At 55.7% G+C, this 24,474-nt stretch overlaps 1 protein-coding gene across 1 annotated transcript in view; it reads left to right on the top strand.

Moving 5' to 3' along the window:
- The window catches only part of Dlgap2 (DLG associated protein 2), a 589,656-nt gene that overhangs the window by 515,065 nt on the left and 50,117 nt on the right, over positions 1-24,474 (top strand). Inside the window, exon 7 of the mRNA XM_071610646.1 lies at positions 3,476-3,687. Coding sequence (XP_071466747.1) covers positions 3,476-3,687 — 212 coding nt within the window. The remainder of the gene's footprint in view (positions 1-3,475; positions 3,688-24,474) is intronic.

Below are 24,474 nucleotides of genomic sequence, written 5' to 3'. Positions count from 1 at the left end.
GTCAAAGGCTGTGAAGTCGGCGTCTTAAATCAGACACAGAGACACACAAGCTGGCCTCATTTTGTTAGTTAATTTGCAGGCTGCTGGAGAATCTTTACCTTGTTTTTTATGGAAACCTTTTTTTATTTGTTCTACATAGTTATACATGACAGCAGGATGCATTTCAATTCATCATACACAAATAGAGCACAACGTTTCAATTCTCTGGTCGTACACGATGTAGCATCCCACCATTTGTGCAATCATACATGTCCCTTGGGCCATGATGTCCATCTCATTCCACCATCTTTCCTGCCCCCATATCCCCTCTCCTCCTCACCCTCCCCTTTGCCCAATCCAGAGTTCCTCCATTCTTCCCACACCCACACCCCCCAAATTGTAGGTCAGCATCCACTTATCAGAGAAAATATTTGGCCTTTGTTTTGGGGAATTGGCTAAGTTCACTTAGAATGATATTCTCTAATTCCATGTATTTACCTGCAAATGCCATAATTTTGTCCTCTTTTATTGCTGAGTAATACTCCATTGTGTATAAATGCCACATTTTCTTTATCCACTCATCTGCTGAAGGGCACCTAGGTTGGCTCCACAGTTTAGCTATTGTGAGTTGGGCTGCTATAAACACTGATGGGGCCGCGTCCCTGTAGTAGGCTGATTTTAACTCCTGTGGGTATAGACCAAGGAGTGGGACAGCTGGGTCAAATGGGGGTTCCATCCCCAGTTTTCTGAGGAAGCTTATGGAACATTCTTGATTCATAAGAAACCCCATGAACCTGCGAGTGAACCTCTTCCTTGCTGTCTCCCGCCTGTCCCCTTCCTGCCACGGTCTCCTCGGACATTCGTGTGGGGTCTGCAGGGCATGGCCTCCCCGGCCACCCCTGACAGTGGCCCCCTGACCTGGTGCCCCCACGGGCCCCTGGGCCCTCGGCACACCTGACGCCCTTATTTTATGAGCATCTCCTCCACCGAGATGTGACGTCTCTGAGGACCATGACTTTTCTTAAATTGAGAATAAGGGTTGTTCTTTTTTTTTTTTTTAATCACAATAGTAATATATGACTCATTTAAAAATTTAGAAAATATAAGTAGAAAGAAAAGTAACTGAAACGTGCCAGCCCCTCCCCCAGAGACCTCCTGCCTGCTCCCTCCCCTGTCTGCCCAGCACACGCAGGCCGTCTGCTTTGAGAACTCTAAACACCGAGCATCCCTTCCAGGGTCCAAATGTGTCCCCAGAAGTCCCTGTGCTGGAGATGGACTCCCAGAGCCACATGATGGTATCCGGAGGTGGCCCTGGGCTCTTGCCAGCCTCCAGAACCAAGAACCAAGTGCCTTCTATTCTTTATAAACTACCTCGCCTCTGTAGCCTCTGCCACTTGGACCAAGACACCTCATCACAAGCACCTTTCCACAGCAAATACTCTTCTGTAATATCATCTGGACATCGAATAGTCTCCATTGAATGGTTATAATAAATATTGCTGGCCATCCCCTAGAACACGGTGTTGCCACTGTTTCTCCTTTACCCCAACTAGTGACTGACTGATGCTGCCTGAACCTTCCTGTCCTGGGGTGCCCCGTGAGCAGTCGCGTCCTCTGATAAATGCCACAAAATTCGCACTGCCCTGTCCCCTCCCTGGCATGAGAAGGTACGGACTGGCTGTTCCCCTGCCTCCATCTCCCCACTGGCTCTGCGTCTGTGACGACTGAAGGCTGACTTTGGTAAGCGTCCATGCCCAGGAGTGACATGACGGGCGAATGGTCACTCACCACTCATCCTTCTTCCAGTGCAGGGCACGCAGCTGTCGAGAGGCAGCATCTCGGGAGACCAGGGCTCTGCAGGGCACATGGACACACGTTTTCTCCATTGCTGACTTCTTGCTGGACAGATGCCCTGGGTGTCACAGGCTGTGGTGTTACTCTGCCTGTGACATCAGTGGCTCTGCAGTGTGACCTGCTCACCATTTGTTTTGAGGCCAGGTCACTCATTTCACAATGCCCTTCCAGCGTGGTCTGTGTTCCCGTCACCCCTCTGTGGAAGCCCAGGTCAGGAAGAGTGGTCAGCTGGGTGGGGACTGAGCCAGCTGCCCATCGTGGCTTGCCCTGTGCCAGTCGGGGCAGAGCAGGAGTTTGCATGTGTCCACTCTGCCTAGCCCCCTCCTCAGCGCTGTGTAGGGGTCAGCCAGTGCCACACGCGGTTCCAGAGTCGCTGTGAGCCCCAGTGTCCCGGGGCCCACTCGGGAATGCTGTTTGGAGAAACAAAAGCCACAGATGGGAGCCACCCACCTGTGCCACTCTTCAGAGGGGCATTGTGCTGTGCCCTTCCACAGCAAGTGGCAAACAGAGTACCCGCCCAGCGGGGCTGCAGGTGCAGAAGGCATTGGAAGGCAAGGGGCCCTCTTCCCTCTGTCCCTGGGCTCCTCTCCCAGCTATGCCCCGGTGGACACCATCTGCTGGAAGCACACAGCATGTTATCTAGGGGACAAACACCAGGCACCTCCGGCCGAGAGGACTACCTCGGCTGCCACCCCACCGCGCCTCCTGGGGGCACCAGACCAGCGGCACCTGGGCTGCAGCGGGCTGCGAGGCCCAGGACCCTGGTCAGGACCTCAGAATCCGCACGTTCACAGGGAGAACCCCCAGCTCTGAAGTCCAGGCTGGGGCCTCCTGCTCTCCCCCAGCCGAGGACGCGCTGGGCAGGCCCTGGAGGCAGAGCTGCTGCAGCATCTGTGTCTTGGCTGTCAGTGTGGACCTGGCTGCAGCGTCCTCATCAAACCCCTGAGCCCCTGGACAGAGCCAGGCCTGAGCTGCTGGGACCTGGCTGTCACACTGGAAGTAGCCGCTCACCCAGGACCTTCCGTCTACGTGGAGACCCTCTTCCAAGTCCCCGGTGCGGAGGGTGGATGCCACTCCCTGGCCTGCTCTCAAGCCAGAGAGGCAGTGGGAGGCCTGGCTGGGGCTTCTCCAAGGGCCCGCTGTGCCCATGGTGCGGCCCCGGAGCCCCCGCTGGAGGAGGTGAGTGGGAGGGTGTGTGGGTGCGAGGATTTTGCATAGATGATGTCACTTGACTCCTGGCTGAGCCTCCCCCCTGTAGCTGCATCTAAGGGGAAATTGACAACAATACAGGATTTTCTCCTCCTCCTTTCACTCTTTCACTTCTTCTATTTTCAGTTTTCTCAAGTTTCAATTTCCTTTGGCAGCAGAAGGAAATAGATCTAAATGTTAGCCATGGTTTTTTTGTGGCTTCTGCTTTCCTAACATTTTCTCGCTTTCCCCATCGTGTTTATCTCTGTTTTATAATGGGAAGAAAACCAGTCCTTTCCTATTAATATCCTCCCGGGGCTGGGCGACGGTGCCGAGCAGCTTCTACCCGCCCGCCCGTGGTAACTGGCCGCCAGAGCTGCGGCGAAGGTGCTGCCCCCGCGCCGAGCTCGCTGCACACGCCACGCCTGACGTGCGCGCCTCTGCTTCCTCCTAGGTGCCTCGGGACGAGTGGGGAGGCTACCCGTCCAGCGGCAAGGAGGAGGAGATCCCCTGCCGCAGGATGAGGAGCGGCAGCTACATCAAAGCCATGGGAGATGAGGACAGCGGAGAGTCGGACTCCAGCCCCAAAACGTCCCCGACAGTGGCCCTGCGACCAGAGCCCCTGCTGAAGTCCCTCGGACAGAGACCGCTTGGAGACCACCAAACGTAAGAAAGGCCATGCCTCCTCCGAACGTGCGCTGTGTCTGAGCTCCTCTTCAAAGCTCCTTAGGTGTGGGCTAGCCGTCATCAGCTGAAACTTGAGTTGAACATGTTCCAGCCAAGCCTTTGGTGTCCCAGTCCTCTGTTTAGAAGTGACCGGTCTGTGATCGCTTGTTATGCAGTTACCAGGGGAACGTGCTCGGGCGATTTCTGTGTCTGATCTTTAAAGCTAGTGGATGCATGGGTGTCTTTCGGATCCTTCAGCTGATCCCCTGGGGAGGGATGGTGTGTCTGGGGTGGTGTGTGGAGCTGTGACGGGTCCCAGAAGGAAGGCCTGTGCTCACTGCGACTTCAGAGTGCACTTCCGGGTGGCATTGTTCCTAGGAGAGAGGAGGTGACCTAACTTTAAACACGTAGTGCCATGTGCTTTGTGCATCTGCCCAAAGATGCATGGTTGACAGATTCAGCTATTCGGGCAATCCTCCATTCACACGGAGTGTGAAAGACGACGGTCACTCCCAGGAGGGTGGGCCATGTTGAGGGCACCCAGCCTACCTCCCAGCTCACAGGCAGGCACTCAGGACTGGTGGTGTCTCCAGACTCCCCTCCACAGCTGCCCCTCTCCCACATGACTGGAAAGCAACAGGTACAGCCCCTTGTCAGGGCTTCACAGTGTTGCTTACAGAATCCTCCAAGTGAGGCAGGGAATTCCAGACTAAGGTGTCCCTGCATGTCCCCTCCTCCTGACTCCATGCCTGGAGCTCACAGCAATGATTTGCTCCAGTAAATCCAATAACCCATGAACGTTAGTTTGCAGAACGAAAAATGAGTTCTTGGTGGGTCTCTGAACCTCTTCTGCAGATACCCTGCAGCCCAGGTACTCCCACAGGAGCATCCCCATGTCTTGGAGGACAGATCCCAGGCACACTGTCCCCATGGGCCTCTGCACAGGGCCTGTGAGGAGCCATTAGTGCAAACAAGAGTGCTCACACCCACAGCAAGGCCAGGTGTAGCCATCACCAGATTACACTTACACTCTCCTGTAAACTACATAAGCCATCTTTATTCTAGAATTTATTTTATAGTCAAACACTGTTTGAAGCAAAATTGGTAATTCTCAACTCGTATTTTAGATATAGTTAGAAATAACTGGGCCCAACAAGACCTTGATTGCTGTCCCTGCTTCTACGCCAGAGGACTTCCCTGCAGGACTCGATCCACACAGTCTGCCCAGGCGGAGCCGTCCCCATGGTGACAGCGGGAGTGAGAGTCCGCTTGTCCCCAAGAGGCCTTGTTCCCCTCTGGTGGCCCAGGTGATTCCCAGCACCTGCCACAGTTCAGAGGCAGAGGAGAGGCCAGCTGGAGGTCAGGAGGGCGCCTTGCTGCCCTGAGAGACCAGCTCACATCTTGTCCGGTCGCCTCTCGCTTGAGGGGCCTCGGATGGTCCACACACTGCTCTGTCCCTGGCACCAGGTTGCAGGGATGGGGAAGCCTGGGCCTTTAGCTGCCTTCCAGCTCTGAACCACGTCATGGGGCACCTCTGTGGCTGATCCACTCTCAGAGGCTGGCCTCCGGGCACTGTGCCAAGTGACCACTGAGAACTGCCCACCCTCGGCTGTGCAGAACCAGACTCACCTGCTGCTGTGACCCGCACCCCTGTGGTCCACACAGACACCTCCTCGTCTGCCTCGCGGTGCTCTCAAACAGTGCACAGTGATGGGAACGGCAGAGACGAAAGCTGGAAGAGAAGAGAAACAAGAGAAGCCACAGGTCGGAACGAAGCTGTGCTGGGTCTACCAGCCCTTGCCACCCAGCGGTCCAGGAAGGAGTCGGCACACCTGAGGGTGGGTGCATGGATCACCAAACTGGCTCAAAGAGAAACCATGGGGAGGCAAGAAGCAGAAATACTGACCCAAGAGCTGTGGGGAGCACCAAGTGTCCAACTCATACGACTGGAGTCCCAGCAGGGAAGAGAGAGGAGAGGACAGACAGATACCCCAAACCTGGCAGCCACGATTTTCAGAAACAACAAAACTTACAATCACAAACAATCTCAAGAAAGACGAATGCAAGGAGCAAAACACAGAATTTAAAACCCCACATTTACACACATCACGTTCAAACTACCGGAAATGAAGGGCAGAGCAAACCTTCAAGGGAATAGCAGACACATTGGGTTGCACCTAAAATTGGACAGCTCTTCAGGACAGACCACCCCAGCCAGACGGCAGGACGCGGATCAGAGAAACACATTGTCAGATTGTGGACCTCGAGAAGGTGTCTTCATTAATGAATGTGAGTAAGACATGGAAGGAAGGAAGGAAGGAAGGAAGGAAGGAAGGAAGGAAGGAAGGAAGGAAGCTAGATTTCCTGCTGTGCTGCAGAAATGCTCCAGCAGCCCTCTGAGCAGGGGACAGAGGAGCACCGCAGCCCTCTGAGCAGGGGCCTGAGGAGCACCGCAGCCCTCTGAGCAGGGGACAGAGGAGCACCGCAGCCCTCTGAGCAGGGGACAGAGGAGCACCGCAGCCCTCTGGGAAGGGGACAGAGGAGCACCGCAGCCCTCTGAGCAGGGGCCTGAGGAGCACAGCAGCCCTCTGGGCAGGGGACAGAGGAGCACCGCAGCCCTCTGGGCAGGGGACAGAGGAGCACCGCAGCCCTCTGGGAAGGGGACAGAGGAGCACCGCAGCCCTCTGAGCAGGGGACAGAGGAGCACCGCAGCCCTCTGAGCAGGGGCCTGAGGAGCACAGCAGGCCCTGGACCCACAGGAAGGAAGCGCACCCGCCCTGGGTTTGCTGGGAACTACTCGACCTTTCCCACTCCCCAGAATTCCCAGGGCTCTGCAGAAAGCGAGATGGCAGGGCTGGGAACTGCACAGAGCTGGCAACCCGCACAGAGAGCAGGGTAATCGGAGTCCTGGGCAGGCGCCCTCCAGGGATGGGGAGCCTCCAGCCTCGGACTCCTCCCTCAGTTGGAGGAGCCACAGGAAGGCACGGGTACTCCCAGTGCTGCTCCTGCCTGGGCCTTGGGCCAGGTGAGGTGACACAGCCTGTAAGAAGTGACGCTGCTGTGAGCACCCCTGGGAGCTCAGACCTTCCCATGTGCGCCCGCCATTCCCTGCACCGGGAGCTCAGACCTTCCCATGTGCGCCCGCCATTCCCTGCACCGGGAGCTCAGACCTTCCCATGTGCGCCCGCCATTCCCTGCACCGGGAGCTCAGACCTTCCCATGTGCGCCCGCCATTCCCTGCACCGGGAGCTCAGACCTTCCCATGTGCGCCCGCCATTCCCTGCACCGGGAGCTCAGACCTTCCCATGTGCGCCCGCCATTCCCTGCACCGGGAGGGCTTTCCCCAGAGGCAGGACAGAAGGTCTTCGTGAACTGGGTGCCTGCTGCCAGTGCTGGTCCTGGGCCCTGCCAGAGGGTCCAGGCCACCTGCAGCAGGGGAGCCCTGGAGACCTGGGGAGTGGCCGACGTGGACATCACATGAGGGCCTCCAAGGCAGCCCTGAGGAGGAGCTGAAGGCCCCTCGCCTCTCCTGACATGGTCTCCATCTCCACCCAGGCTCTGCAGGCTTCCTGCCGACCACTGAGCCCCTCGCCACGCACCTGCAGCCACCTGCAGCCACCTGCAGCCACCTGCCTCCAAACATGGACGTCTCCACCTCCACCCTCTCTCTCCCCGCCACAGCCTGAGGGCCCTGCTGCCCAGGCAGGCTCTTCACTGTGTGACTTCTGACAACTGGGCATTTCGTCCCTCATGTCCCCCAGCCTCCAGCCTGCACTCCAGCCTCCCCCAACATCTCGCAGCACCCGAATGCAGCCTCTGTGGGCCTCGCTCTTCCCCCAGCGACAGCCCGGGATCACCACCTCCCTCCCCAGCCTCCCCTGATCTGGGTCCCCTGTTTCCCTGCTTGCCCCGCCATAGGCTCTGCTGCCCCAGGGGTCGGCTCCCCTTCTGTGTGCCCACACTGTACCCTCTGCACCACGTCCCGCGTGAGCTCCACACACGCTGAGTAATGAATGAGACCCACATCTGGTGACTCTGCATCGGGGGGCATTGTCAATCAACCTGAGGACACCCAGAAAGGATCACTCTGAGCCAGAGAGGTCGGGGAGAGCAGAGGACAGCGCCCTCCGCCTGGGGGGGGTCCAGCCAGGCAGGGGTCGGCCTGTGGAGCATGGCACCCCTGCGTGTGCAGCTTCAGCTCAGGGGGAGCCATATGCTCCCCGGGGGAGGCTTCCTCTTTGGGTTCCCGGCCCCCTGTGGGTGGACGGCTTCCCAGTCTGTGGTTCCAGTCGGAGGAAACCAGGGCGATTGTCAGTGCCAGGCTCTGTGGGAGGCTGCTGCAGCCTGGCCCAGCCTCTCCGCCGGCGCCTGGCCTGCACGGGAGGCCGTCTCCACAGGCCACACCACAGGACCTGTCTGCGCTCCTGTCTCCGGTGCTCCAAGCCTCTGGCCCACCCTCTGCCTGGACTCTGGTGGCTTCTCCAGGGAGCTCAGCGTTTCTCCCGATTCCCTAGTTTGTTTCTATGCACACCAACTCTAGTCCACTCTAGTAGCTGTCCTCTCGTTTTGACTTTCTTATGGTCTAATCAAAAATGAAGCAGAAAACAAGTAGAGACTGGCAGTGTGGCTCAGTGGTGCAGCACTGTGAGGATGTGAAGCCCTGGTTCTCTCCAGAGCACCACAGTGATAGGAGGCTCCTAGAGCCGGGTCTTTGCTGGCCAGTGAACAATGTGAGGGCCACAGCTGGACAGCAGCAGGTACCACCACTGACTGCCCAACCCTTGTATGTAACTGCACACCAAAGACCCATGATCTGCAAAACAGGTCATCTTTGTTTTAACCAAGCAGGAGCCAACTAGCGGTGCCTCTTGGGGAGCTCCTCCATGGTGAGATCCCCCCCATGTGTGCCTGGGAACCTGGCACCCCAGTTCCCTCTCCAGCCGGGGTGCCTCTGCAGTGCGTAGCCAGCTTCACAGACCACCAGCCAAGGAAGCCGATGCGTCATTAGACTTGTCATTTAAATGGTGAGATTGGTCACCCTCATAGTAAACCTTACACCAAGGTGACGGCATGAAGTAGAACGTCACCTGCCTCTTGCCTCCCCTGTCCAGGAGCACCCACAGCGACGGCCCACACTGCCCTGGCATGTTCCCATGCACGTGGAAACACGCATTTCCAGCAAGACGGGACCAGGCTGTGCATGCCGCTCGGTTTGTCTTTCTCCCCACTGTCCCGTACTGTTCTGACAAAGCCCACGCTCAGCAGCTGAGAAAAAGGCTTTTCCTCGGGAAGTCCTGGTGCTGAGTCTGGCAGGGTCTTGCTGACATCCAGGTGTCCATGGCTACGTGACTTCTGGGCTCTGGGTAGGGAATTGGTCTGTAGCAGTTGTAGGATCAAGGTCCTCGTGTCCTTGCAGATGGTCAGCTGAGGTCAGCTCTCGGTTCCTAGAAGCCACTCTTGGCTGATGGTCCCTGATTTCATCTTGGAGGCCAGCTAGAGAGGCTCGTGTCCCTCTGTCTCTGCAGACCTCTGCTGGTCATCTTGTGCTGCTTCTCTGGCTCTCGCGCCTTCCTCTTCTGCTTCTGGGGCAACTGCACCCACAGTAGGCACCCTGGCTGCTCCTTCTTCCTCAGGGTCTGCCCATGATCACCCCCAGTTCCATCAGCAAAGTTCATTGGCTCTTGCCACGTAACCCTAGATATTGCAAACACCAGGGCTCAAAGGTCAGGGGCCACACCTTGCACAACCATCACGGTGACCTCCCTGGCCCCTCCTGACCCGTGTCAGTAAGCGGGGAGATGTCACCAATGATCTGTCAATCTGTGTTTTCATTATCAGACAGGTGTTGCAGGAAGGCATTTCTTTGTGAATGTGCAGAGAGGGACCTGCTTTCTGCTAGAATGTTTCCTCTTTTGGCAACATGTAGGAGAATTCTCCTAAGGCATGGCTGCCTCAGAATCTGCTATGTTCAACACAGTGAGGAAAAACCGACCAGAATGGGAGTGACTTCCAATGTTTTAATTTGAAACTAGGTTTAATTTAAATTGAATTAAGTTCATTAGGGCCCTTAATCCATGCATAGTTGACCTCCCTATCCTGAGGGAGAGGAGAGGACTGCTCTGAGGCTGGTCATTGCTTGTCTCTGAAAACCCAACAGGACACTCTCTTAGAAAACCGTGCCTTAAGAACAGCTTGCAGGTCCCCCAGTTCTAGACAGTTCAGCCTTGTTCTGAATCAAGGTCCCTTCGCAGAAACGCAGGGCCAAGTCATGCATCTGTAGAACATCTGCTATGGGAGTGTGTCCTGGGAATGTCCTTACTGATCTGCCTCTCGGGGAAGATGACTTTGCAGTGGTCTGTCAATCTTGGGCATTGTCTTGAGAAGGAAAATGTCAGTCAAGGGAGAGGATAGAGGATGAGGAGGACCACACTGCAGAATCAGCTGGGGTTGACTTAACAACCTTCTCTTGTTTTCCTGTTTTCTGATTACCCATTTCTGCTTTTGAGTTCCTTAGATCTGTTTTTTGCTTCATTCTTCAGCCTTCTTAGTAATCAAAATGTTTAAGACTATGAATGTTCCTAAGAGTGTATCTTTGGCTACATCACACACATATTGGTGTGTGATTTTGTAATCATTTTCCAGATATTCTGCAATTTTGATTTTGATTTCCACTCTGACTCAAGGCCTGAATGAATTAAAGGAGGAAGAGGTAGGTTTCCTAGGAAAAATATAGTTGCTGTTAATTGTTTTATTTTTCTTTAAATACTTTCATGAATTTTTATGTTTAAAACTTCTAAATATTGGTCACTTTTTCTTTTTAGGCCTTAATTTTGGTAGAAAATTTGTTTAGAGTCAAAAGTAAGATATCATTTTTTCAGTTTTTTTTTTTTCTAATTTCTGATTCTGTGAGCTCTTGATTTTCCAGTGTTTCAGTTTTTCATTCATGAGGACACTCCTACCTACAAAATGCATCTACCAACCCTGTCCACCAGGGGGCCTGCTGTGTTGGCTGCTGCTGCAGCCCACCTAACTATGCAGGAACCAGGGGCCTGTGTCTGCTCATCCTATGACTCCTGACAAGGCTCTGATATCATAGTATACAGTGAAGAGCATTCCGAGCAACTGTTCCTTAAACAGTAGTCACTCTTTAATTTTATGGACTTCAATATATTTAGCAGCAGCCAATGCTGTTACACAGGCCTGTGATGTCAGCACCCTGGGAGGTTGAGGCAGGAGGATTGTGAATTCAAGGTCAGCCTCAGCAACCTAGCAAGACCCCATCTCAAAGTATAAATAAAAAGGGCTGAGGATGTAGCTTAGTGGTAAAGCACCCCTGGGTTCAATCCTGGTACAAAAATAAAATACAATAATAGCAGCAGAAAGATTTACCAGTTAAATACTTCTGTAAAAAGCCATGCGAGGCTTTCTGCTAATGACTCATTAACAGCTGTTGAAGACTGACCTTCAGAGAAAGCTCTGAGTAAAAAGAATAGCTCAGAGGAGAGAAATCTGTAATGTGCAGGGCACAAGTAAGTAAAATTAAACCCAACAGAGGAAGAAGCCGTGAGTTTTTCTAAATTGGTCATGTCCTATGTCATTCTCTCAAATGGCAAAAACAGCATCTTCCACTGAATTCGTTTTCCTCTTCAATGCACTGTGCCTAATTATATGAGTTCATTTTTCAATTTATCCACTAAAGAAGAATGTATTGAAGACTGAGTATATAAATTATCATGTAAATGAACTCATAAAGAACTGTACAGATTGTCAGGATATCAGCTAGGAACCTAAACCTAAATACAGTTAATTTGAATTATAAAAGACATCTCACCCAGCTTTAAAACTGGAAAGATTCTAATGACCAATCTGCTTTTTAAAAAATAACCATTTGATTTGAATGAAAGTGTTTTTAAATTTCTGTTCATTGAGCAATTGGGCAACACATGTTAAGAACACGTCCTACCTGTAGGTTCTGAGGGAACGGTGAGTTCTGAATGAATCGTTCGAGCCAAGCAGGAAGTGCTAGGGGAATTTCAGTCCCTACCTTTTGTAGTAAAGGGTCAGAGAGGCTAAATGCTCATAGTGTCGGAAATGCTGCGCCTGACGTCAGTGTTCCAACAAGACCGTGGTGTTTAGAACTGTCTCTGTACCGAGGCCTCACCCTCACGGGGCATCCATAACACAAGGGGGAAGCTGCGGGTGAGATGCAGAGAGGGACCCGCGGCTCTGCCTTCCTGAATGTGGTGGAGACACAAACCTCCATACGCTGTGCTGTGGCCCTCGGGCACTGTCCTGGGGAGCCGACCCCTGTCCCAGAGCCAGGTCAGAGCAGAGGGCGCCCCTGCTGACGGCTGAGGGGACCCCGAGTCCACACAGGACAAGGACTGGCAGGCCACTGGCCCTGAGACAGAGGGTCCCAGTGGTGTGCAGCGGGGCCTCTAGGGCTGACATCCAGCCGGGGCCTGGACCAGCCTGCACGGATCCTTCCCTGGTGTGCAGAGGGGAGCTCAGCGTGCCGACACCTTGGTCAACCTGTGAGACGGTGGTGGCCCCGTGCTCCCTGGCAGACAGGACCCACAGAACTGTGCTGCTGCCCAGGGCTCTCCTGGTCACAGGTGAACAGGGGGTGTGTGTGCAGGCACTGAGGGGCAGGGGGCAGGGGGAGACCCCCAAGAGCTGACACTCAGCAGTCCCCTCCTCCTCGGGCACCCAGCCTTCTCCTCTTGAGGCCATCAACTGTTTCAACAAGGCCCACTCCCACTGCAGAGGGCCATCCGCCCTATGAAAGTCTACCCTTTTACATCTCAGTCTCTTCTAAAAAATGCTTTCATGGCAACGTCCACCTGGGGCTTGACCAAGTCACGTCCCAGTCACACCAACACATAAAACAATCACACACGACAATAGGAATCTGATGCAGGGAGGCAGGCAGGAACCCCCACTCTCATTTCCCCTGGGGAAGGAAGGTGTGATCCCTGCCCAGTGCCCCGGCTCCTCCAGGAATGCCCAGGAACCGGGTCTGTCTGCCAGCCGTGGGTCTCTGATGGTCCAGCACATCTGGCCACCTGGGGACAGAGGTGATAGTTTGGACTGATAAATGCCTTGGCTCCCCGGGCTCAGGGAGAGCCAGCGGACCAGGGCTGCTGCTTCTCTCTCAGAAGGCAGGATGGGTGAGGCCCTCAGAATACCTGGCAGGATGCTGGGGGGGGGGGGGGTCATGTCACACGTGAGGCAGCTGTGAACCTGGGAGAGGTGTCTCCCAGCAGGTCAAGGAGATGGGAAGCCAGAAAGACGCTGCAGACAAGAAACAAGACGAGTCTCCAGAAGCCAGCTCCAATGAAAGGAGGTACAGAGAACCAGACTAGCGCTCAGCAGGGTCAAGAGAGCCATGCGTGAACAACCCAAGAACCTCAGCAAAGCGATATAACATATAGGAAAGCACCGGTGAGCGGACTGAGAGACAGTAGGAGCCCGCAGCAGACCAGGCCAGGCAGGAGGGGCGTCCACGGGGAATAACTCAACCAGAGGAGGAGAAAACCAACCAAGAAGACTAGGGAAGAGCCTGAGCGCTTCTGAGGCTCCAGCCGAGCAAGCCGCGCGTGACCGGGTCCCAGGGGAGAGGGAAGGACTGGAAGGCACCTTCAGGAGACGATGCCGCAGACTCCCACAGCCTTCAAGGCAGAGAGGCTCAGGGACGCCAAGTAAGACAAAACCCCAAGGGACGCACCAAGACAACTGGTGAACTGTCGGCAGCAAAGAGGATCCCGGCAGCTGCAAGGAAGAGCCTTCTGGACCTGTCTTGTGCCAGGGAACCTCTCACCCTAGTAAGATTCTAAGTGGGGTTTTTGGACAGAAATCTTGCAGGTCAAGAGGGAATATTATAATATTGCAAAGTGCTGAAAGAAAAATACCAACAAAGATACTATACACAGCAAAACTATGCTTCAAAAATGTGAGAGAGTCAGACTTTCCCAGGTGGACAAACACAGGGGGCAGCCCATCACCCCCAGACCCAGCCCATGAGGACTGCAGAGGCACAGAGGACCTAAGTGCCTGTAGTGTGCAGCTAAAAGTAAGTGTGCAAACATGCACAGAGCACAGTACTGCACCACGGTGTGCAGATCACTTTTAACTCCAGTATCAAAGTTAGGAAACATAAGTCTTGAAATTAAGTATAACCAAACTAATGAAAATACGCAGGGCTGGGGATGTGGCTCAGTGGTAAAGCACATGCCTAGCATGCCTGAGGCCCTGGGTTTGATTCCCAGCACCATAAAAATAAATTAAATAAATCAGTGTTATAAAATGAAATGCACAGTGTGGGTACTTGTAGGTTGTGACAAGGATAACAAAGGGAGGGGGAGACAGGTGGCAGAGTTTTGTACACATTTGAATTAAGTTGCTTTCCACTTGAATAACTTTGAGGTTGTTTTGTTGTTGTTTGTTTGTTTTTTGTGGTGACTGAACCACAAGCCCTGAACCCGGGGCCTGCACATGCGAGGCAAGCACTCTACCACCAAGCTACATCCCAGCCCATAACATAATTAACTGATCCCCCGGCATCCACACAAACAAAATACCTGTATGAGGCACACGGGAGAAAGAGGATGGAATCAAAGCATAACCCATCTGAAAGCCCGCGAAGCACAAGGGGAGACCCAAGCAGGAAGGTACAGGAGCACTGTGGGCTAAGAAGGCAGCAGGACGCGGCAGCAGGACGCGGCAGCAGGACGCGGCAGCAGGACGCGGCAGCAGGCCCCTCCCCGGGTCCTCTGAATGCAGACGATCAAACTCCCCATTGAAGGACAAAGCACCTGAAAAGGAGAAAAATACCGAGCAAGTCCAACCGCGCACCGTCAGCAAGAAACTCGGACACGGTGGGCCTGAGGACACGGTGGGCCTGAGACCCTCACGTGGGCGGAAAGTGAAGGGCTTCCCTGCCAGCCGAAGTCAGAGAGGGCAGGGTGGCCAGGGTGCGCTCTGTGTTGGTCGCTGTTTGCTTGCTTGCTAACAATCACCCCGTGCTGCTGTCTTGGTGATGGCCCCTCTGTCCCTCCCCAGCCCTGTCAGTCATGATGGCTACAACCCTGGAGCCGGGCGGCCACCTTGAAGCTGACAGAAAGCCTGTGTAGAAGAAGCTAGTGTGAGGGAAAGCGCGTGCACCGCGTGCCTTGCAGAGGCGCTCCGTCAGTGTTATGTCACCATGACACAGGAGCAGATCATAGTTTTATTAGAAAGGGTCAGACCTCTTGTGATTTCTAGTCAATGACATGCCGTGGTTGATAAATGCCACTGGAACGGGAACTTTCTTTAAAAGTCAGCCGCCCGGTGTGCTCCTAACCCTAACCCTAACCCTAACCCTAACCCTAACCCTAACCCCTAACCCGGGGGCCCAGTGGGGGGGGGAGGGGCCCAGCCTGGGGGAGGGAGTCAGTGGGGTGGGAGGAGGGGCCCAGCCTGGGGGAGGGTCAGTGGGGTGGGAGGAGGGTCCCAGCCTGGGGGAGGGTCAGTGGGGTTGGAGGAGGGGCCCAGCCTGGGGGGCCCAGTGGGGTGGGAGGAGGGTCCCAGCCTGGGGGAGGGTCAGTGGGGTGGGAGGAGGGTCCCAGCCTGGGGGAGGGTCAGTGGGGTGGGAGGAGGGTCCCAGCCTGGGGGAGGGTCAGTGGGGTGGGAGGAGGGGCCCAGCCTGGGGGAGGGTCAGTGGGGTGGGAGGAGGGTCCCAGCCTCAGGGAGGGAGTCAGTGGGGTGGGAGGAGGGGCCCAGCCTGGGGGAGGGTCAGTGGGGTGGGAGGAGGGTCCCAGCCTGGGGGAGGGTCAGTGGGGTGGGAGGAGGGTCCCAGCCTGGGGGAGGGAGTCAGTGGGGTGGGAGGAGGGTCCCAGCCTGGGGGAGGGTCAGTGGGGTGGGAGGAGGGTCCCAGCCTGGGGGAGGGTCAGTGGGGTGGGAGGAGGGTCCCAGCCTGGGGGAGGGTCAGTGGGGTGGGAGGAGGGTCCCAGCCTGGGGGAGGGTCAGTGGGGTGGGAGGAGGGGCCCAGCCTGGGGGAGGGTCAGTGGGGTGGGAGGAGGGTCCCAGCCTGGGGGAGGGTCAGTGGGGTGGGAGGAGGGGCCCAGCCTGGGGGAGGGTCAGTGGGGTGGGAGGAGGGTCCCAGCCCCTCCGAGGTCTTTACCGTGGTTGGTCTGAGTCTGTGGTTCACAGAGGTGGGGATCAGGTAGATAGCTCCCGCTCATCAGCCTGTGGATGGAGTTTGGCATTAGATTGAGTGGAGACAGGAAGTGGGGTGACAGCTGGCCCTCGCCCTGTGGCTCGGTTTGGAGATCAAGGTGCAGAGGAAGCGTGAAGCAGCAGCCGGCTCGGACTAGCACAGGCCAGCTCTAGCCACAGTGAGCTTGGTGCTGGCCAGCTGGCCAGTGTGTGTGTGAGTCTGTGGGACACAGTGGCTGGTCCCTGGAGTGCTGGGCCCTTTCGGAGCCCCTGGGTGCCACTCCCCTGCGGGTCTGTGGACGCAGGTTCTCGAGCACCGTGGTGAGTCCCTGACATCAGTGCGGGAGCTTTGCATGCCTTCGTCATCTGTCCCCCGTGTGCTGCTCCTGGGTCTCCCTCCACACTGCCTCCAGGAACAGTGGGGCGGGGACACCCATCCTCCCGAGGAACAGGAAACACCCCCCGTACCACAGATATCCATGCCAGGGAAAGGCCTGCAGTGTTCAATGCTTCTAGACCAGACCACCTGTTCCCTGAGTGCCCCCCTGGCAAGGAGGCTGATGTTCAATATCTGCCCATCTAACATGGGATGAGGTCTGTGTGATCACTAGAGTCAGGGAGGAGGCCACCTCTGTCCCTGCCTCCTCCTGCCAGCACCACACTCCTATGACTGGTGCCTGGACCACACGGGTCCAGAGTCAGTGTGCGCCGAAGCATCTGTGAACAGCGCCAAGAAGAGGGCTGTTCTTGACAGTGCGGACGCTGCAGGCTGCACAGCTGGCCAGGTCTGCATGGATTCAGACTGACCACTTCCCAGGAAATGTGGCTCTGGAGTCAGGGGCAACATGCTGAAGTTCATCACAGCTTTCTGAAAAGGCAGGTGTAAGCCACCTCCCAACACCAGAGGTGCCTGGCTGGTGCGCCATCGCTGCTGTGGCTACGTCATAGATGGCCAAGACCTCCACTCGGTGCCTGGGGCACCATCCCTCCCTCCAAGTAGGCCCAGGCTCCTCGTGGTGCGGCCAGGTCTGCAGACCACCTGAAATGTTCATGCAAAACAAGGGCTGGGGCTGACCTCCCCCTCCAGATCCCGTCTCTGGAGACAGGATGCAGAGATCTCATTACTTGGAAGTGTGGGCCCAGGAGCTTTGGGTACAAGTTAGAATTTGAAAACCATCAGAAGGATGTTTTCTAGTTTCTGAAACACGCCTTTAAACACCACCGAAAACTGTCAGAAAAGTTCATGGAGAGTGGGATTCGCTGGGGTAAAGAATCCCGGCCCACAGGAGGCTGAGACGTACATGACAGGGTCGAATGGGCTCCTGGTGACAGGCTTGGTGGCTGTTGCTCAGCAGCCGTGGCCCAGGGCTGCTGAGGCAGGTCTGGCGCTCCCGCTCTGCGCAGAGTTTCAGGCAGAGTCTTGGTGGCCAACAGGGAGCCCGCCCTTCAGCCAAGTGACAGGACAGCACGGAAGTGTCTGCTGCTGGGGCCGAGCGGGGCATGTCCGTTACCTGAGGGGGACTCCAGCGCTCCACTCCCTGGGCCGTCCACTGTGGCTGTTGATGGGGGTCACAGCAGAGGTCTGCCGTAGAGGCCCCCTTGACTGGCCTCACATAGTCCCCGACTCTTGCTTTGTGATGCCCTGCGTCACCCAGGACTCTGCCAGCAAGAGGCCACCACCAGGTGAGGCCACCCACCCTGGGCCAGAGAAAACAAGCCTGTGTTCTTCATAGCGTGCCCAGTCTGCGGTGCCGTGCCGTCAGCCACTGGGCACGACTGAGCAAGTACTTCCATCTGAGCACAAGGTGGTGCCGAGGCGCCCAGTGGGCGTTTGCTGGGCGGGTGACTCAGTCTCTGCATTTCTTTAGAATGTTCTGTTTGCTTAGGTCCTTTCTGATGTTGGTCCTTGTTTTCCTGACTTCCCCTGATGGTGACGACTTTGTTGACAGTTTGCTAATGCTGGCCGTCTCTATTTTGTGTCTTTCTGGGAAAATAAATGATAGGGAAAGATGTCGTATTTCAAAAAACACAGCTCAGAAACGGTGACCATCACAGGACTGAACGCCGCCTCCTCTTCCCGCCGTCCTCCAGTCTCCAGCTGGGCGTGAAGCAAGGCCAGTCTGTGCTGTGGGGTTTGGTGGCCGGTGATCGGTGCTTCACAGGAGGGCCTGAGGGAGGCCTTCGCACAGCTGCTAGCCGTGTCTGAGCAGGTGCAGCGCAGGAAGCCAATGCCCCTCCCGTCCCCCGGGGACCTGCACTTTGCAGGTGGGACTACAGGAAGCCACAGAAGGGAGGCCACAGCACCCTGAGCGCCGTAGGCCTGAGCCTCCACTCTGTCACTGTGCAAGGCCCTACACCCGCCCGGGAGCCACCCCCAGCACACCAGGCTTCACCGTGCTGCTGGACGTGTGGTCTGAGTGGCCAAGCAGCCTGCGAGCAGTGGCCGGCGACCATGCGGCTTCTGCCCTGAGCGCCAGCCTGCACCTAATCCAGGAAAGCACGCCTGAGGGGGGGCACCTGGGCCGCACCCCCTGTCTGCACCTGGGGAGCCAGGAGGTGTGCCGCACACGCCCGCAGCAGGAGGGCCTGTGCCCCTCAGCGCCAGTCTCCCAAACCAAGGCTCGCCGCACGGCCACCCCGGCACACGGCAGGCGCCCACCACAGCACAGCACCCTGGCCACGGGGAGTGGACGGTGGCTCCAGGTGAGAGCGAAGGCAGCCCAAGCTCCAGCACACGCGTGTGCACACACCTGCTCCCACAGAAGCAGGCAGAAAATGGAGGGTGTCTAAGGCAGGCCCCACCCTGAGCCCGCGACACCCGCGGCTGGGAGTCCCTGCGCACGCTCTTCATCCCTCACAGCATGGGAAAGAAGAACTCTAGCAGAGCCGAGTTCTCTGGGTCCCTGTGTGAAAGGACGGGATTCAGAGCTGCCACGGTGACAGAGGTGAGCAACAGAGGTGGTGCCCGAGGAGAGAGGCAGAGTCCAGGTAAGAAACGGTGGGCCCCGAGCTGCTTCGTTTTCAGCTGCTGCCCACTGAAAATGGAAACGTTTTGGCAGCTGAGACCCACCAAGTTAAGCAGGTGGCACTGGACAGCTGTGACCCACCAAGTTAAGCAGGTGGCGCTGGGCAGCTGAGACCCACCATGTTAAGCACGTGGCCAAGTTAAGCAGGTGGCGCTGGGCAGCTGAGACCCACCAAGTTAAGCAGGTGGCACTGGGCAGCTGAGACCCACCAAGTTAAGCAGGTGGCGCTGGGCAGCTGAGACCCACCAAGTTAAGCAGGTGGCACTGGACAGCTGAGACCCACCAAGTTAAGCAGGTGGCGCTGGACAGCTGTGACCCACCATGTTAAGCAGGTGTCATTGGGCAGCTGAGACCCACCAAGTTAAGCAGGTGGCGCTGGACAGCTGAGACCCACAAAGTTAAGCAGGTGGCGCTGGACAGCTGTGACCCACCATGTTAAGCAGGTGTCATTGGGCAGCTGAGACCCACCAAGTTAAGCAGGTGGCGCTGGACAGCTGAGACCCACCAAGTTAAGCTGGTGGCGCTGGGCAGCTGAAACCCACCAAGTTAAGCAGGTGGCGCTGGGCAGCTGAGACCCACCATGTTAGGCAGGTGTCATTGGGCAGCTGAGACCCACCAAGTTAAACAGGTGGCGCTGGGCAGCTGAGACCCACCAAGTTAAGCAGGTGTCGTTGGGCAGCTGAGACCCATTAAGCAGGTGGCACTGGGCAGCTGAGACCCACCAAGTTAAGCAGACAGTGCTGGACAGCTGAGACCCACCAAGTTAAGCAGGTGGCGCTGGACAGCTGAAACCCACCAAGTTAAGCTGGTGGCGCTGGACAGCTGAGACCCACCAAGTTAAGCAGGTGGCGCTGGACAGCTGAGACCCACCAAGTTAAGCAGGTGGCGCTGGACAGCTGAGACCCACCATGTTAAGCAGGTGGCACTGGGCAGCTGAGACCCACCAAGTTAAGCTGGTGGCACTGGGCAGCTGAGACCCACCAAGTTAAGCAGGTGGCGCTGGACAGCTGAGACCCACCAAGTTAAGCAGGTGGCACTGGGCAGCTGAGACCCACCAAGTTAAGCAGACGGTGCTGGGAACCCCCCACCAACACCTAACAGTGCATGAGCCCTGGCATCCGAGAGCTCAGGATGTTGGCCAGACCAAGAGGAGCTCTCCTGGGAGGAACAGCAGAATCCAGGGCCTCTAACCATGTCCTTTACACCAAAAAGCAGGGAGGGGGAGGGAGGAAGCCAGCCTGTATCAGAACAGCCTGAGACGACCCGGACGTGAGAATTAGCTGAAGATCACTCTAACGGAGCGGTTCCTAGCCTAGCTCATTGTATAAAACAGCTTGTAAGGTTCTAACTCTTGAAGGAAAACAGTCCTTTAATCATGTGATTTTGTTTTTTTGTTTTTTTTTAAATTTATTTATTTATTTATTTTTTTAAATTTTTTATTGTGGGTTGTTCAAAACATTACAAATTTCTTGACATATCATATTCCACACTTTGATTCAAGTGGGTTATGTGATTTTGATTGACGTGTGTTAACTGTATGTATCAGGGGTTTGATGAGACCTTTCAGCACATGCTGATCAGGTCGGAGCTCCCCACCCACCACACCCTGTCCTCCCTGGCCTCTGATGAATCTCTGAGCAGGCTCAGGTCAGCTGCATTTGGCTCCTGCAGAGGAGAGAGCATGTGTTTGTCTTCTGTGCCTGGCTCATTCCATTTCACAGGGCACCCCCAGTTCCACCAGGTTGTTGAGAATGACAGGGTTTCATTCTTCCTGGCTGAGTAATACTTCATTGTGCACATGTGCCATGTTTTCTTCATTCATCCATCTGCTGATGGGTGCCTGGGCTGACTCCTGATCTTGGCTCTTGGGAAGAGTTCAGCAACGTGGCTTGCAGGTGTCTCTTGGGTATGCTGACTTCATTTCCTTAGGAAACATTCCCAGGAGTGGGACACTATCAGATGGTGCTTCCATTTTTGTTTTTTTGAGGGACCTCCACAGTGGACACTAGTTTACACTCCCATTAAGGGTGGATGAGACTCCTCTTGCTCCACATCCTTGCCAACTCTGGCTTTTAAATAGACATTTTAACTGGAGTCAGTTGCGTAGCTTGATTGGCATCTCCTGGTGGCTAGGCCGAGCGTCTTTTCATACATCTGCTGGCAGCTTGATCGGTTCTCTGGAGGAGTGTGTTTAGATCATTTTCCCATTACTGATTGGATCCCTCGTTTTTAACTGTCAGGTCCTTGAGTTCCCTGTGCCCTCTGGGCCCCCGTCCTTTGGGGGTGGAGAGTTGGCAGACGCCCGCTCTGTAGGCTCTCCCGGGGCTGTTGGAGGCTTCTTTGCTTGGAGCCTCTGAGCTTGACGCAATCCATTGTCTATTTTGCTTTTGTTTCCTGTGCTTTGGGGCCATGTTCAGAAGCCATTGCCTGTACCAGTACTGCGAAGCGAGTCCCCTGGTTTTCTTATGGTAGTTTTGTAGTTTCAGGTCTCACATTAAGGCTCTGGATCCATTTTGAATTGATTTTTGAACTGGGTGAGAAACGGGGATCAAGTTTCAACCTTCTGCATGGAAACTTAACAGAGAAATGAAATCTAAATAAAGAACCAACTGCATTTTCAAGAGCAGAAAAATACAATATCCAAAATACAAATCACTGTGTGGGTTGCAGAACAGAGCCAGGTCACAGAAAGAAGGTTGGTGATCTGAAAACAGGTCAAAAGGTGTCACCAGGTCTGAAAACAGCCGGGTCAAGTGTTGAGGGAAGCAGAACGGAGCCTCTGACAGGTGCAGCGGTGGACACTTGGGCTGCAGGAAGCCAGAGGACAACGGGTGCTCTTCAAGGAGCAAATGTCTCCAAATGTTAAAACACCTGTGGGCCAAAGTCACGCAGGGAACTCGAAGCAGACAGAAAGTGGCACACCCAGGTGCACGTGACAAGCTTCTAGAAGCCCAGAGGTCATCTAGATGGCAGCTGGGCAGGAGCAGGGCACACGGGCCAGGACACAGTGGCGCACGTCCTCCAGCACAGGAAGGGCAGAGTGCTGTGCTTGGCACAAACACCTCGCAGAAACACAAGGGCAAAATACAGAGTTTCTCTAATAAACAAAAACCAAGAATTCACTTTTAATTTAAAGTTGCATATCCACGCGGGGCGGCCGCTGTGTGCCCTAGTGGGCGGGGCGGTTCTGGGGCAGCCAGGGAAACACAGGCCATTCTCCTCCCTCGCATCAGGTGCCAAGGCAACTCAAAGCCACCTCGGCTTCCAGAGATCCCGTCAGGAAGGTCCTAACAAAATATGGGCCAGAGCAGAGGACCACAAGAGATAGAGCACAGTGGACAAAGGCCAGCAGAGCTGAGGGTGCACCCCGTGGACTCCAGGGCCTCTTGTGAACCAGCCACAGGGCAGTACCCATGAGGACAGCCCGGCTTCCCCACAGCACTGCTATCTGGGCAGCTGTGTCCTTCTCTGGGGTCCCTTGTGACTGCAGAGCTTCCCGGCAGCATCTTTTCCTCGGTCCCCTCCCCCATCAGGGACAGCCCCAAGGTCCCAGACATTGCCCCATGTCTCTCGGGGGCACAGTGCCCTGGTCAAGAACCACTCCCGTGGATCAGCAGAGGCTCTGACCTTGGAAATCTAGCTTCTGCTCCTCAGGAGGGGAAAGGCAGCCTCACAGAGAGGAGGTTCCAATGCTAATCAGATGGCATTTTGATACAAACACGAGAGAGTTCCTACAACAAAGAGCAAAGAGAAGGGGAAACTCACAAGACAGCAATGAAAGTAGAGATGTCACTTCACTACAGACATGCAGAGGGTCAACAGGTACATCCTCAGCCACCAGGAGGTGAAGATCAAACTCAGGCACTACCTGGCTTCCATAAGCAGGCCTACATCAGGAAGGGAGCACAAAAGGCAGACTGGACCACAGGGTGAGAGGTGAGCACCCAGGAGAGCCTATGGATCCTGACATGAGCCTGGGGATGGAGGACACAGGTGGTCACCTCCCAGAGTCCACAGTCCTGCATTGAGCCTGAGGAAGGCGGTGACAAGTGATCACCTCCCAGAGCCCACAGATCCTGCATTCAGCCTGGGATGGAGGGGACAGGTGATCACCTCCCAGAGCCCACAGATCCTGTATTGAGCCTGGGGATGGAGGACACAGGTGATCACCTCCCAGAGCCCACAGATCCTGTATTGAGCCTGGGGATGGAGGACACAGGTGATCACCTCCCAGAGCCCACAGTCCTGCATTCAGCCTGGGATGGAGGACACAGATGGTCACCTCCCAGAGCCCACAGTCCTGCATTCAGCCTGGGATGGAGGACACAGGTGATCACCTCCCAGAGCCCACAGATCCTGTATTGAGCCTGGGGATGGAGGACACAGGTGATCACCTCCCAGAGCCCACAGATCCTGCATTGAGCCTGGGATGAAGGACACAGATGGTCACCTCACAGAGCCCACAGATCCTGCATTGATCCTGGGGACGGAGGTGACAGGTGAACACCCAGCAGAGTCCCTGGACTTCCAAGAAAGAAAAAGTTATTTTCTTCTTGCTGATTTCACCCAGGTTTGGTCTTTTACAAAAAAAGTGAAGAGCTGGACCCAGAAAAAACAGATAGTCCATCTGTGGGCCTCGTCCTCTGGACTACCCTGAGTATCCCAGGACAGAACCACCAGACTCCCACGTCCAGAGCCCTGGGCCTCCAAGGTCAAGCTAAGCACGATGCTGGCCACTGTTCACAGCACACCCACTGGGACATACACGCTCTGCCAGTGTCACAGGTGACACTCATCAGGCATCCACAGACCTCCTGTGGAACTATTACTGCCATCCTCATTTGTAGACGCTCAGAGAAATGGGGTGGTTTGTCCAGAGTGACACCATTGTGAGCAGTTAGGCCAGAACTGGAACAGGGGCGCCAGCCTCAGACCCATGCTCTGCCACCGTCCCACCGTGTTTCCTGCTGACACCCTGCTCTCCATGCGTGGCACCAGGGACAGACCACGCCCCTCCTGAGTGTCTTTCCAATGGCATTGCCCTGCCCCCACTCTCTACAGACACATGCTGCCACTGCCACTTGTCCCCAGACACTCACAGCTCTCAGGGCCCATCTGTCTCCTGAGAGTGGACACATTGTCCAGAACTGTCCTTGTGCTTCTGCTGCTGTCCCCTCAGAAATGCCTGATGACCCCAGAGGCTCCCCGCATTCTGCACAGTGTCTTGGACAGTCTGGGGCTTTGCCCACCCCTCCCCCTCCTCAGGGAATCGCTGATACTAGAAACGCTGCCCCTGGTCTGAAGTCCACGTCGGCCTGGTGTGCTCCTTCACCTGCCTCTCTGCACACCATGTGCCTCCTGGCCCCAGCGCGACTCGGGGCTCTTGCCTTCCTCTGGAGGAGTCGCTGAGAGCCAACCAGTAAGCCCTGGAGCAGCAGAGGAGGTGCCAAGGAGCAGACAGGGAGCAGGAGGGGCCGGGCAGCTGAGCCGGAGACCCAGGTGCTGGTCCCCAGGCAGCTCATATGCCTGGCCCCTCTGGGGGTTCATCTGAAAGGCAGGAAGTGAG

Source organism: Marmota flaviventris, chromosome 3, assembly GCF_047511675.1.
Source record: "Marmota flaviventris isolate mMarFla1 chromosome 3, mMarFla1.hap1, whole genome shotgun sequence".
In the NCBI taxonomy this organism is placed as follows: Eukaryota; Metazoa; Chordata; class Mammalia; order Rodentia; family Sciuridae; genus Marmota; species Marmota flaviventris.
This window is presented reverse-complemented; position numbering and strand designations above follow the sequence as displayed.